General features: G+C 35.3%; 1 protein-coding gene across 1 annotated transcript; it reads left to right on the forward strand.

Moving 5' to 3' along the window:
• The first annotated feature begins 8 nt into the window (after nucleotides 1-8).
• LOC141450097 (uncharacterized) lies at nucleotides 9-1,574 on the forward strand. Its single transcript, XM_074120155.1, has one exon. The coding sequence runs from the start codon at nucleotides 132-134 to the stop codon at nucleotides 1,509-1,511; it is 1,380 nt and encodes a 459-aa protein (XP_073976256.1). The 5' UTR covers nucleotides 9-131; the 3' UTR covers nucleotides 1,512-1,574.
• The last annotated feature ends 12,659 nt before the right edge of the window (nucleotides 1,575-14,233 follow it).

The raw sequence follows: 14,233 nt of genomic DNA on the forward strand, positions 1-14,233 counted from the left end.
GATTAAACATAGCCTGGCAACCGCAATTTGCACAAACATGTGCAACACAATGCTTTAAACAGAATTCAAATTTATTATTTTTTCATCCATTTGAGTTAATAAAATTGTCAAAATAGTGCAATTAAGAGAGGATGAGCGGATTAGACTCGCTGGAGAAGTTGTTGTTGCTGGAGATATTAGTAGATAATGTGTACTACGAGAAAACAACTGTCGATCCAGACCTACTTGCTAAGCTACAGGATACAAATGTTAGATTTAAATTTGGCGACTTTCCTTCTATCGATATTGGAGAAGTAGATTTTTGTCAAACAGAAGAAGGATATGATAATTCAGAAGTAACATTTAAAAGTGGTAAGTCGGTGCTTTTTGCATTGCCAGACGTCCGTGGACCAGGTAGACAAGCTTTTGATATCAATGTCACAGTCTCAAGAAGAATGGTCACAAAAAAACCGGGTCCCGGCGAAAATACCGAAGTTGCTACTGAATGGAAATTACACGACTTAGGGAAGACGGTTATCCACTTGGGTGATAGTTTCATCAATCTACTGGAAGCTACAGCCTATGAAGGTATTTGTCCTGCTTCTAGAACTGTAAGAGATTCATATCCTTTTGCCAACGAGGATGAAGTGGTAGTTGGTTACGTAACGGTGTTTGTCAGACTTTCCTGCTTTGGAAAGATAATAGTTACTCAGTTCCAGGCTGATTCTCTGGAAGACAAATCGTACTGTTTCAGGGGCGGCGAGGATGAAGGCGCCCCGGCTATGCCCGAAGTGCAGATCCACGAACAGAGACAATTGTATGGTGGCGGAGAACCCCAGATGATGCCGATGATGCCGCCATACATGCCACCAATGCCGTCCTCATGTCCGCAGACTGTTAAGGTCCCATTAAAAAAAAGGCCAGTCATACCCAAATGCGGTCGAGTTCCATCAGATATTGTTTCCAGTGGTTCAGAAGGTGAAAAAAAAAAATCTTACTGCCTTCATCGAAACTGTCCTCAAGGATACCCTCGGCCTCCATGGTTCAATGGAAAACGAGGGCCATCTGCTGCTGCTGAGAGTAGATACTACTCCGGTCCTTTAGTAGGTTCAGCAGCCTTCAAAGGAGATGATATTGTATTTCAAACCAGTCACCCATTGTATCCATCAAAGCCGGCCAATGTGAATCACGATGCAGTATTTAAACTGAACCAAGAACCTGACCAGCCACGGCAGAACGTGCAGCTAGCTAGCCAGAAATTTCTTCCTGAAATTGACGATGAAAACGACATTTTTTTATTAAAATTTGATAAGCAAGATAACAATAACAAGCCTGCAAAACTTATAGTTACACTAAAAACGCCAAAAGCTCCACAGTTATCTGCTCACAAGTGCACATCTGATAGACCCTGCCAGACGGAAGGCGTTCTTACTAAGAAGAAACCGCCCGCATTTACAACATCGGAAATAGCAGATGTTTTTGGCAAGAAAGGGTCGGAAAAATCTTTAAAGGGAAAGAAAAAGGAAAAGTAAAGTAAGAGTAAGGTGGGTCTATCTGGTACACAATATTTTGAAATAAACAGTAAATTTGCAGTATTTTATAAATTATTTATTTAATAAAGGGAGGGTATTTGCTTAATGATCTGTTAAGGGAAGGCGCAGGTTCATGCCCACCTGGACTCCTTAGAATTCCTTTTTCTAGAGGCACTTTTTCTTTCTATCAGATGTCAGACTGTAAAGAGATACGCTCTCCGGAGGCTGGCAACATTGCGCAGAAGCCTCCAAATAACCTATTTTCTTTCGCAAAAAGAATTATTGCGAACATTTTTAAGATTCGATGTTGAGTTTTCACTGGAAATGTGCGGTTTCCGGTCTAATAAAGTTTTTTGTGTTTATGTGTGTGTGTGTGTGTGTGTGTGTATGTGGGGGCCAAATTCACTAGTAACCAGGAGAGACAGGCAGTGAATGCTTTCTGGAGTTCAGCTTCATAACGCTTTGCCAATGTGTGTAGGTGAACCTGCTGACGGTACTTTAATAATGGATATCTTGAAAACTTGTGGGGAGATGCTTCCGTGTAAAGAAAACCCTCAAAATTTCTGGTTGTAGATTGTTCCTGTAAGAAAGATAGTCGCAAGAGTCCGTGAATATACAGATTATGTTAGTTAGACGTAAAATCAAGTTTAAAGTATGTAAAAACATATATTCTCTGTGAAAAAATGAACCAGATTGATAGACGTCCCAAGTTATGTCCACATTCACAAATTAATTTCTTTGTGAACTACCAAGAAAATTTCAGAAAATGCAAAAAACTTCTGTAAAATCTCTCTACAGGTGTAATGATATTGTATACTAGTATACACGTCACCTAATTGGTAGTTGGACGTTAAGCCCCGCCTGAAAAAATATGCGATTACTAGTGTTAGAACCACACATTGAAAATGGCTCTTTAGTGGAGGAGCTTACTTCACTTTTCTTTAAGAACCTCGCATAAATGCAAAGTATTGGTAAAATGTTTCAAATAAACGTAATAGTCTTACATAGGAAAGAGATTAGCTCATTTGGTAGCGCAGTGGACTAGTATGCTGGAGATACTGGGTTTAAATCCAGTTGACTTCCCTAAGATTTTCTCTTTCTATGAGCTACTGTTTGCTGCCTGCTTGTCTAGGATAGTGCTTGTAGTGAGAGCAACGTGCAAAACCTCGAAGTGCACGGCGGTGACTACCTTCGGGATCAAATGATGTATGTGTGTGTTGATAATTTTATATTTAGATTAAGTCCAACTATCAGGACCCACATTAATCTTTTGGATTAAATCAGCCAATCAGAGTGCCACTTTACTGAATCAATTTTTCTGTTTTTGGGGGGTTTCTACAATTAGAATTGTAATATTTATTTGCAACATTTTCTCAGATTGATTCAAATAGTAATTTTAGAGTAGAGGTACAGTAGGCCCCCTTAATTTCAGTAGAATATTTGGACTTGGATTTGACATTGCCCACCAGTGATAGGGTAAGTTTATATAATTGAAATTTAATTTCTCTTTGCCTTTTAGGGAAAAGTAGTGTAAGTACAAATACCTTCCTATTTCATTCAAAAGTTTTCCCAAGGAAATTTTATTTGGGATTTTTTGGGGACCGCAACAAGAAGCATTCTTGTAAAATATCTCTTCAGTATTTACTTAACACCTTTTCAGGTTATAATGAATGTACTGCTTATTCCTAATGTTAAGAAAATGTGTAAAGCAGATATGTAACTTTAAAGAATGACAAAAATAAAAATCTTTCCAGAAGGTACAAAAACTTTAAAATGTTACGTATAAGGGTTGATTAAACGCCAAAAGGTACACAAATCATCAAGTACCAAACATTTCATTTATACTTCCGCCCTTAATTTCAGCATTACTGCATTAAATTTGCATTAATATTTTTTAGAATTTATTAGACGTAATATTTGTCCAAGCAGCACCCCATTTTACATACATTGATGGTAGTATCTATTAATCTATAACAGTCAAACTATTAATTACAGTTCAGTGCCGGTTTTTGTTACACCGATGGTTGCACTATCAGTTAGTTTTCAATATTGACGTTTTTGTAGTTTTCACTGGAGTGTTTCAATTCACCAGAATCATCTCAGAAGGATAAACGTAGTCCTATAATTCAGTTAATGACTCAATACCTTATTAGATTCGAAATTTTATGTAGATTGCCTTAGGGGGATCTTGAACTGGGCATCTTAGGAAAGAGGATTAGCCCCACCCATGAAAGACCCCTCGGAAATTATTATGAATAATAACTCTGTAATTTTTAGTATGATTCTGTCAAAATTGTCAGGAAATTGGAGTTTCAACAACCTTACATTAAAGTGCCATCCTGCTCTTCCAACTTCTGAGGGATTTATTCAATCGTTGAAAATGTGATTAGGTCCGCAAGAGCCGGGTGTAAGTCCAAAACAGGTCAGGAATGCAATAAAAATGCGTGCTACAAAAGATAAAATCCAAGAAATTATCGCAATCGTTTCTAATTATCGACGCATGAACTGATTTTCATAAATGAAGTGACATTCGGTTCGAAATGTGTAGTTGTGCTTTTGAATCTCCTAACGCAGAACAGCTTTTTTCGGTGCACATTGTTCTGCCGTTGCAGACAATAAACAGACTTCAAGGTTCAAGAAGAAACTGTTATTACTGAATGGTATATCTTACTGCTCTTAATGGTAATAATTTTTTTTCGTAAATGATTTAAGGCGCGTCAACATCTGAGGTTATTGGCGCCCGGAGCTTTTTCCAGTGTACTGCCGGACTTCGGACAGTGTTCTCCCGTTACCGACAACACTATCCAACCTCGGACAGTGAGCTGTAACAAGCTCCTAGAAAGAGAAAATCTAAGGGTCAGCAACTGGATTCGAACCCGGGTCCGCTGCGTGGGAATCCAATACGCTAACCGCATTGTAATCGCAGTTTACTTTCATTTACAACCCTTAAGAATTAATGTAATCACAGTATAATACATCTGAGTTGAGGCTAAAAAAATTACTTCTATGAGAGGATATCCCCTTTATTTTAAAGAAAATTTTGGTATTTTAACTTTTATAGGAAATGAGGCAAAAATTGTCAAAGTTGTAGGTTTTTCAGCATTACTCTTTTTCGTGTAGTTTTTGTCAAAAAACACATACAACCATCTTAGATTACAGTTTTAATGAAGCAGACGAAAAATTGTTTGTAATTTCATAATTTTCTAAGATTGTAAGAAATATCAGAATAATGCTACTACTTTTAACTTTCTCGAATAACTGGTAGATTCTAGTAAGGCAGCCTTAAATGTTTTTTGTGGCTCGGAATTGTGGCTCTTACTGGTAAGAAAAGATGTTGAATTAGTCAACCATAAATGAGGCGTAATAGTTTTTCTAGTTTTTTAGATTTGCGGATAGAACTCCGGGAGCAGCCCCAGAGAAATGGAGATTGGAGCCTGCGTCAAAAAGCAGCCAGAAAACAAGGAGGGGTGTTGGCTAGAAGTTTAGGGTAGCTGTATGGGGGCTTGTTGACAAGAAGTGCATATATCAGGGCTCCCAGCAGCCTGTTATTAAGACAATATAAAATTAAATCTAATGATGCGGCAGAAGCAATAAAAGTAATTAACTATTTTTATGCCTCATTAGTTTTTATAAAACTACCAGTTTATCTGTAACTGACTATCACTAAATTAGATCTAGCCAAAGAACGGCTGAGTGGTAATTCAGCAAAGTGGTCGCCACGCTCTACCGACTGTGGGTAACGCTCGTAATTATAGATCTCGCGCGTAGATTATTATTATGATAACTCATGTTTTTTCTAATTGTTATTTGTTATTCTAATGTAAATCATGTGATATAGTATATAGAAATAACTGTTTGCTCGAGGGTGAAAATGCATAATTTTTTATTGGTTTCTTCTTACCGTACTTTAGTAATTTTAGAGAAGTTTAGCGTAAGTTAAACTTTTGCTGGTAAAACAGCGGAATGAATGCCAATGTTTGGCTAGATCACTAGCTCGGCTTTTACTCATGCACTTTGTGTACCCAGTTCCCTTAAATTTTACATTTTTCGCTAGCATTTCACTTTCGTGCAGCAAGAAGAATTATTTCAATATTCAGCCATTTTTATTTGTTTTTGCTAAGCTTCCCATCAAGGGACCACAGCTCATCTTTAGCACATCTCATGCTAATTAAAATTTACTTCACCTATTTGTTTTGATTACATATTTAAATTGCACATTAAATACGTTTAGCAAAAACAAACACAAAAAAGAATGAAATGAAATTGGCAATAACTTATCTTCCATCTCTGATGAATATTTAGTGAGCAATAGTGAAGAATACTACTCTACAATTTTCTCTTTCTCTATTACTTTTTAACCAGATATGTATATATATATATATGCTTTAGAGATGTTTAAGCGAATGCATGTGTGTTATATATAAACTCATATTGTCCATGGTTTTATACTTATGTCGCTTCAGATACTAAAGTTTCCGCCTCCTAAATTACCACTTTACCGATGAAATTTTTTAATTTTTGAAATTAAAATAAATTAAAAAAAATAAAATCGTTACAAATGCGATATCCATTTGTTTGGGTAAATACTACGAAAATCATTCTAACTGTTTTGGTAATAAAACAAAACGACCAGTTTGAGCATTCAACCTTTTTTTCTCCTTTCAACAGTTTCTCCATTCAGTTCTGTGTGTTCTCCTAAAATTGCTTTTGGAGTATCACTAAGATACAGTAGGTACTAATAATAATAATAATAATAATAATAATAATAATAATAATAATATTACTTTATTTAAAAAAAAAACAGAACAAAACTATACACATTAACAAAATAAACAGTAATGTACAGCATGGAACTAGTCCGTCTGCTGGAGGTCGACGTAAAAACAAAATATTGATTCTTATTATTATAATAAAGCAATATACAATATAATTAGAATACAATACAAGGTAGAACATAATACGAATAGATAAATAAATACTCAACGAAGACAAAATAAAATTAAATGTCTAATAAATTATAATAACTGAACAGAAAAAGAAATCTGAGATTGAAACAAAATAAAATTACTACCTCGGACTGACTATAAACAGTAAAAGAAATATAAATATCTTGCAATATGAAGTGGCGAAAAGTAAATAAAAATAAATAAATAAAAAATAAATAAATAATAATAAATAAAATTAAATGAGTAAATGAATAAAATAAAATAATAAAAGGATAATATCAAATATAAATCAATAGTTGAACTCCAAAACCAGCTGATAACGATAGTGCCAAGCGTGTCGGGCAAATTTAATTAAATTTTTAAAATTATTACTCAGCTGATCAATAAATTGGCTTTTCGTAAAAGAGGCTGAGTTCAAGTGCAACCGACGAATCTCTGCAAGTATGGTGCACTCGGCCATGAAGTGCACAATATCCTCTTTAACACGCGCATTACATAACGAGCAAATTACTACTTCCCTCGTCCATATTGGAGCACCATTGAGATACAATAAATCCCCTCTGATCTTAAAAAGCCACCTTAGCTCAGTCAATGACAGACCCTGAGTCTGATCAGAGATTAAGCTAAACATATCAACGTTATGTTCCAATTGTTTGTAAAATACGAAACGAGAGGAAGAGGCAACCTGCTCGTACTGCTCATTCTGAAACTTAATTGTTAGTCTGTTCAACAAATCATCCAACATCTTTGGCCATTCACTTACATTGTTCAAAGAAAATAGCGAATCGCAAGAGAATTATGTACACAAAGTGTTCCACAACTTGAACCACAGTGCATTACTATTAATGACTCTAAGGGCGACTATTTTAGAAAGTCGGGAATCCGGGAGTTTGAGTAATTTGAATATGTAATTAAAATGTAGCCTAAACGTGAATAGAAACAGCTGATCCACCTTAGTCTCTAAATAGAGCATGAAATTAGGGGTCGTCTTGGGTAGAGAAAAAAGTTTTCTAATAAAAAAAACGCTGTGCCATTTCTAATTGCTCAAATTTCTCATAACCCCAGACTTGACAGGCGTAACACAGAATAGAACGGCAGATAGAGTTAAATAGTTTGTATTTTACGGAAAGAGAAACTGAATCCTGAGAGATGAAGTCATGCCAAATACTTTCAAGGCCAATTTTGTTTTGGACACTTTAGTGGAGATGTAGCTATTAAAGGAGAGGCGAGGTGTTAGATTTACTCCCAAATATTTATAATCTTTTACAATATCAACCCTAGTATTGTTGAAGTACCACTTCTCTTTAGCTGCCAGCCTGCCACCCTTCCTAAATACAATAATTTTTGACTTATCTAAGTTAACCGATAAATTCCATTCAGTACAATACATCTCTAGGAACTTAATGTTCCTCTGCAAACTGACGGCAGTCTCGGCAACCAGGACAACATCGTCAGCATACATAAGAACTTTGATTAAAGTATTCCCCATCCTCACACCTGACTCCAGAGCCGCTGGTAAATCGTCCAAAAACAAGGCAAACAGAAGCGGAGATAATACACAGCCTTGCCTAACCCCGCTCTGTACGCTAAACCAATCCGAAACTCCATCTCTACCACGAACAGCTGACTGCGAATTTAAGTAAAGTGAACGTAAAATTTTTATAAATTTGTAGTAGGTACTAGTATTTAGAGGTAGGTTTCTAGTCACAGATACTTAGGGTCGATATGCGACGTAGGAATAAGTTCCAAGTCCTAATCAAACCTAAGAGACAGAATAACGTTTGAGTAATTTTATAAAAATTAAGGTGGGTTCACCGGTTATGAACTTCTTTGTACACAACGACAGCGTTACATGAGGCACTAATCCTACATTTTTAGTCATCAACTCTGGCGGGTTTGCGTAAGCAAGAGAGCTTCAAACATAATTTTGTACTGCGCATGAAAATTCTGAATAAATTATTGAATAAACTTAACTGGAAGCTACTAATCAAAGTGATGTGAAGATTTGGTTCAGCCGCAAAAACCTTGCCGCGCTGTTAACACTTTAGTGTGTCGATGCTTTTCATTTTATTAACTTTAGTTAATAAACTATACGATAATAAGTTAGACGGTCAATGTGCAACCAATCTTTATGAAGTGTTCCAGTAATTGTACAGACTACTAATAATTTCAACAAATGTGATATAGATTATGGAATTGGCTAGCAGCCTTGGTCCCTGCTACTGTTACCTCACTGCAATCTCTACTTCTGACCTCATTAACGACCTTAGCGATTGCTACCTCAGGGCAGGCAATAAATTCTACTACCGGTTTTCAAAAACTTGCGTGAGAGGTAGAAGGAGAGCATATTATTTTTAATGTGAGCACCTTAATTTTATCATTGGAAACTATCTTATATTATATATTATACAGGAATGAGTGAGATATAGAAGGCAGTTGGGTGTAGTTGCAGAATGTAATATGGCGGCTAATGTTGCCTTCAGTCAGAATCAGATATATGGGGCGCATTATTCTCAGAGAGATAGCGTTGCTCCAGTTTCTCAATGTACTAAACTGCAAACTTTAGATTTTTATCAAAATTTATTAGAAAAGGCATAAAAAAAAATATATATCGGTACCTGTATAATTAATATTATATAATAAAGATCCAATAACAATGATTATTTTTTTATAGTGATGGCGGCCAGCCCCTCCTTCCATGGATTCTATTCTATTAAATAGTAATTTTGTGTTTTTATAACGCTTAACAGGATTATTTTTACTGACTGTCTGCTACTCTGATACTAATGTAAGAGATGTACACCTTGTGAAAATTGAACACTCCAAAATACGATCCAAATTTAAATTATGGCTATATCATCGAACACACATTAAAGTACGAGTAAGTCTGGCAAATATTGTTCTTTTCAGTGAATTTAACCAATCCGCTACTTGATAATAGGTAAGTTACAAGAACGTCGAGGAGAGCTAACTGCTGATGTGTGTTAAATGTGTTGGTAGGTAGTGGGGAAACTGCATTAAGTTCTCAGGGAAGTAAGGCCACTGAATGATCAGAAGAGAGTATTGTTAAAATGATTAAGAAGATTCAGTTTGGTTCCGAGGGGGTAATCGTAGTATGGTGGCCGAATATCAAATAAAGACTGAATTCCAACCAGCTGGAGTACAGATTTTCACCATATACGCTGAAAGAAGTGAGGACGGGGTTTAAGCCTAAATTATTCGAATTACATGAATAATTAAATTTTTGTTTAAAGAAAATCGTACATCAGGAAAAACCACAGGCAAAAAGAGAAATGTTGATGGGTGTTTAATTTACTTATTTAAAACAAAATAACGTTTATTGTAATGTTATCAGCTTCTATAAAGACTTGTATTGAACACACATTTCAGAAGATTGGTAGTTTGTGACACGAGCAATAGAAAGTTATTCTCTAGTAAATTAATCTTTTTATTTATTAGTATTAATTAACACCCGCATAACACTTTCCTGCCTGAAAACGCATTTAGACAAATTTATTATGAATGTGCTTTCTCAAGAGAGCCATTGATGTTCGCTGGAGAGAGAAATATTTTTGAAGTTACGTAAGGAGACAGAATATTATCGATGTACAACTGTATAGTTGTTGTAGCGCTCCGGTATGGTGTTACCATTTAAACGTGCACTATTTCCACATGGACGCCATTTGCCAACTTATTTGGCTAAGTTATGGAATAACCCACCGGTTTTAGGTCTACATTATCCAATCTTGTCCATAGGATGAAAGATGACTTTTGCCCCTTGTAACTTAAAGTACTAAGCCTTTTTGGACTCCTGGACATGAGGGAATTCCTAGTAATAAAACGGTGAATGAGCTAACGAATGTGGGTTCACCACTGCCGTTCATTGCCTAGAACAGACGTTAGCCATTTTAGCGACTAGTTAATGTTAGCAATACCAATGAAAAAATAATTATTATGACGTTAATTCTTTTTTCTTTTCTTTAAAAAAAAAAAAATGCATATACCAACGTCCAGAAATAAAATTCATATCTTCCATTTTACAATGGGCTAAAAAGGGCGTGGTGTGACATACATGGTAGGCGTAGTTTAATTAACAGTCGTCGCTTCTGATTGGCTCTTCAACCTACCTACTTTTCACACTGCCATTCTTTCTGTGATTGGTCAATTCTTTATTGTTATATAATACTATGAAAAATAAAATTTCCATTTTTTTTACTAGTTTTTCCTCCGTTGGTATTTAATGAAGAATCTAATTACACAATAAAACATTTTCTCAATAAAAACATAAAAACTAGAAGATTTTGCTTACTTAATGTCATGTTTTCAATTCTGACAATGTAACAGTAAACAGAAAATTGGAAAATAATGGTTATTTTCTTGGGAAGTAGGAAAAAGAAAATTGTGGGTCATGTTACATGTTCACCTATTGCTCCCTACCATTTAGTATGTCTATTTGCTTAGGGCTATTTAATGATTTTTAAAGATTTAATGGCTCAGCAATCTCTTCTTTCTCGACAGTGGGGGCGGGAGTGCCGCAGGGGAGTATACTTGGCCCCATTCTCTACACAGTACACACATCAGACATACCTGTACAACCCTCTACACTACTCTGTACATATGCAGACGACACAGCCATACTAGCTACAAGTACACATCCTTCATCAGCTTCATACAAGTTACAGACACACTTACATAAAATAGAATGTTACGTAGGGATACCTTAACTCCTTCGACCTTCTAAATTTTATCAAAATCGGGCTCTAGATTTACTGAGTAATGGTAATAACAATTTAAGAGGGGGCCTTACATACCGGGGGCTAACTCCTTCCCCATGGATGGATATACAGTGCACATCTACATTCATTCATGAAAATCGGTTTACGCTTTTAGGTTGTTTACAAAAAAAGCTTGTTACTATAACAAGAACAAAAAATTTTTGAAATGCAGTTTTTGCTCAATTTTTTGACTACTTTTTTCTCGAAAGCTATTAAATCTGCGTTGTTGCGAAAAAATTACTCCTGTTACCAAATAGTTTTAATTTTAATTGAAAAAACAAAATTTGGATAAAGTAGTTCTTTTTTGTTTTTGTTTTATGCAAGAGAACCTTGTTTTGTATTTTTTTGTACCGACTGAACTATGCACCATGTGTTCGATTAATGTTTGGTCAAACTGTTGCTATTAGACAAAGTAAGCAATAAAATGCCAGATAACCATATTATGTAGATCCATATTTATTTTAAGAATTTCATAATTTATAAGAAGCTCAAAATATTAAAAAAACCATTAAAAGCGGTAATTCCAGTTAACTGATTATCGACCTTATTTACCAATTTCGCAAAGATCAGTTTCTAAAAATCTGTGCAAATGATCTTGTCAAGACCAACATACTCGCATGTGACCTCTTAATGGATTCTTTTCTCGGCAATGTTTTAAGTATTTATCATAACTTGTGTTTCTATATCACATAATGGTACGAAAATAGAAGGACGGCCTAGTAGCCGGGTAAATCCAAATTACCTTGTACACCTCGAGTGTAAATATAGCAGAACAGCTCAATGCCACGGCGCATCTACCCAAACTGCCCTTCGCCTGTGCTCCTCCTTCAGTAGTCTGGGTAATTTACCGCTTGCCTCCAAATACGCAGCAGCCTAAACCAAGACATTTATATCAACACTAATATATGGCCAACCGGCGCGTACAGAAAAAGAAAAAATCACCAAAGTAGTCAGTCCCCTTCTAGGTAAAACCAAAATTTTAAACTTTTATCTGCTTAGATAGAGAAAGGGGCATTTCGACTTTTCAGTAATACACCATTTTATTTAATTTTATAGAAAATACCATCTACGGTAACAATAATTCATTGTTTCCGCAATACAAACAGATTGAATTGCTTTACCGGAAGTGGGAATATCTATAATTTCTGTTTTTGCTGACTCATCCCAAGAGGAAGTGTAAAATTTCAAAATTTCGTTTCTTTCGGTAAGTAATGTTTTGCGAAAATGTTTTTTTAGGCGTGATGCATTATCACAACACGTACCCTCGAAAAGAATTGAGTGCACTTCCACTCTACAAAAAGAAACCTGCGTTTTTTTGAAAAAATTCACAAAAAAATGAATATTACTATTTAATTGAAATGTTTAATGGTCATGTGGAAGTCAGATCCTTGTATTTTATATAAACAAAACAAGAAACCATATTTTGTGAACTTACAAACTAAATATAAGAATTTATTTTAAATTTCAAAACTCCAGGAATTAAAAAAAAATTGCTCTTACCTTATAATTATACTATGGCTTGAATAATTGCGGAAACAAACTGTTGCTGTTCCTTATCAATGTCTACTGCCTTGATTAATGTTGACTTATTCAATATTTTCAGTACTCTACAGCTTAAAATTGTAAATAAAATAGCTTGCTGCTTAAACTGTTGCTGTTCCTTATAATTTCAAAACCAATTGGTTTGTTGGAGGAAGCTCTGCGAATAGATTAATTAATGAATCTTGAATTGAATATTATGTTAGAAGCAATTTTTAACCACAGCAGTACCAGCAGCTACCACCAGAAGTCTCACTGTGGACAGTGTCCACCTGTTGCGCCACTCCCCCAAACTGTATATTCCAAGATGCTGGTATTTTAAGAAATTAAGTTTTACAGATAAATAATTTTAGGTAATTATGGCTCTTCGAAAGAAGAAAGAAATAAATCGCTAAAATAATGTGCATCCTTCCGCTTGCTATCATTCAAATGTGCATAATTAGCTTTCCTTTCGTTAAGGTTTTTCTGATCCCTTTCTCAATATGATTTTAAAAAACTCTGATGACACCGACAATATTTTCTTTATCCTGTTTTCTCTAAGTTCCGTAGCCTTCCTGGTTTTTAGGTACATGTTCTTTAGCATTAAGAAACTGCCATCTTTAACATATTTTGGTTGAGTTTCTTATTAGTAAGCACTGAATTATAAAACCTCAGTAATGGAGCTAAAGATGGTTAGAAGTTATTTCCAGTGTCACAAAGGTCTGATGATTCAAAGTGGGATCGAAACGAGCTGCGCCAGCTGAATAGGAAATTAACAATTTTTTCCCCTTAATATTTGTTAGTTATTAGATTTAAAGGATATTCGCAGTGGTTTATAGCAATGATACAGCCAGTGATTTTTTAGTCTGAGACACTCTCCATTGTTTCTACGCTCCAGTTTCTAATTTGGCTTAAATACGAAAAAAATTAAGCCTATATGTTCACGCTACTCTGGCCATTGTCGGTTTGGAAAGTTATATGCTTTGTTGTTGTTCAAAGGAGCAACGAATTGTCAGCCAGAAATTCCTCTTAACAATGCCGCCCGGTGTCAAGTTTGTCGAACCAGTGATAGTGCATGCATTGCTCTTTTGAATAATATTGTTGTTATTGGTATGATTAAGCAGGGCACTTATAGTAGGTTGACCTAAATTTAAATAATTATTTATTACTAAATATATCGAGCCATAAATTTCGGTTTAAAAAGTAAACTAACAAAATGTACAGCATTGCAGGCATGTAGACAGAATTAATTCTGGAGAAAGTTTGTGAAGATGCTGGAAGCAGATTTCGATTGGGGGTTGTGCGCACGCAAAATTCATTTTTCGTTGTGTACTTGTATGAGGTAAATATAACATAACATTGAGAAAGACAAAATGAAATCTAGGTAATTCTAAATTGGCTATAAAAGGTCATGACAAGCATTTATGTGGAAGTGTAGTGGTGTGCAAGTGTGGGGAGAGATTTTCACCGAACTTTGGGGAGT

This window comes from Rhodnius prolixus, unplaced genomic scaffold (genome assembly GCF_049639745.1).
Source record: "Rhodnius prolixus isolate KJV_2025 unplaced genomic scaffold, Rpr scaffold_2, whole genome shotgun sequence".
Classification (NCBI taxonomy): domain Eukaryota; kingdom Metazoa; phylum Arthropoda; class Insecta; order Hemiptera; family Reduviidae; genus Rhodnius; species Rhodnius prolixus.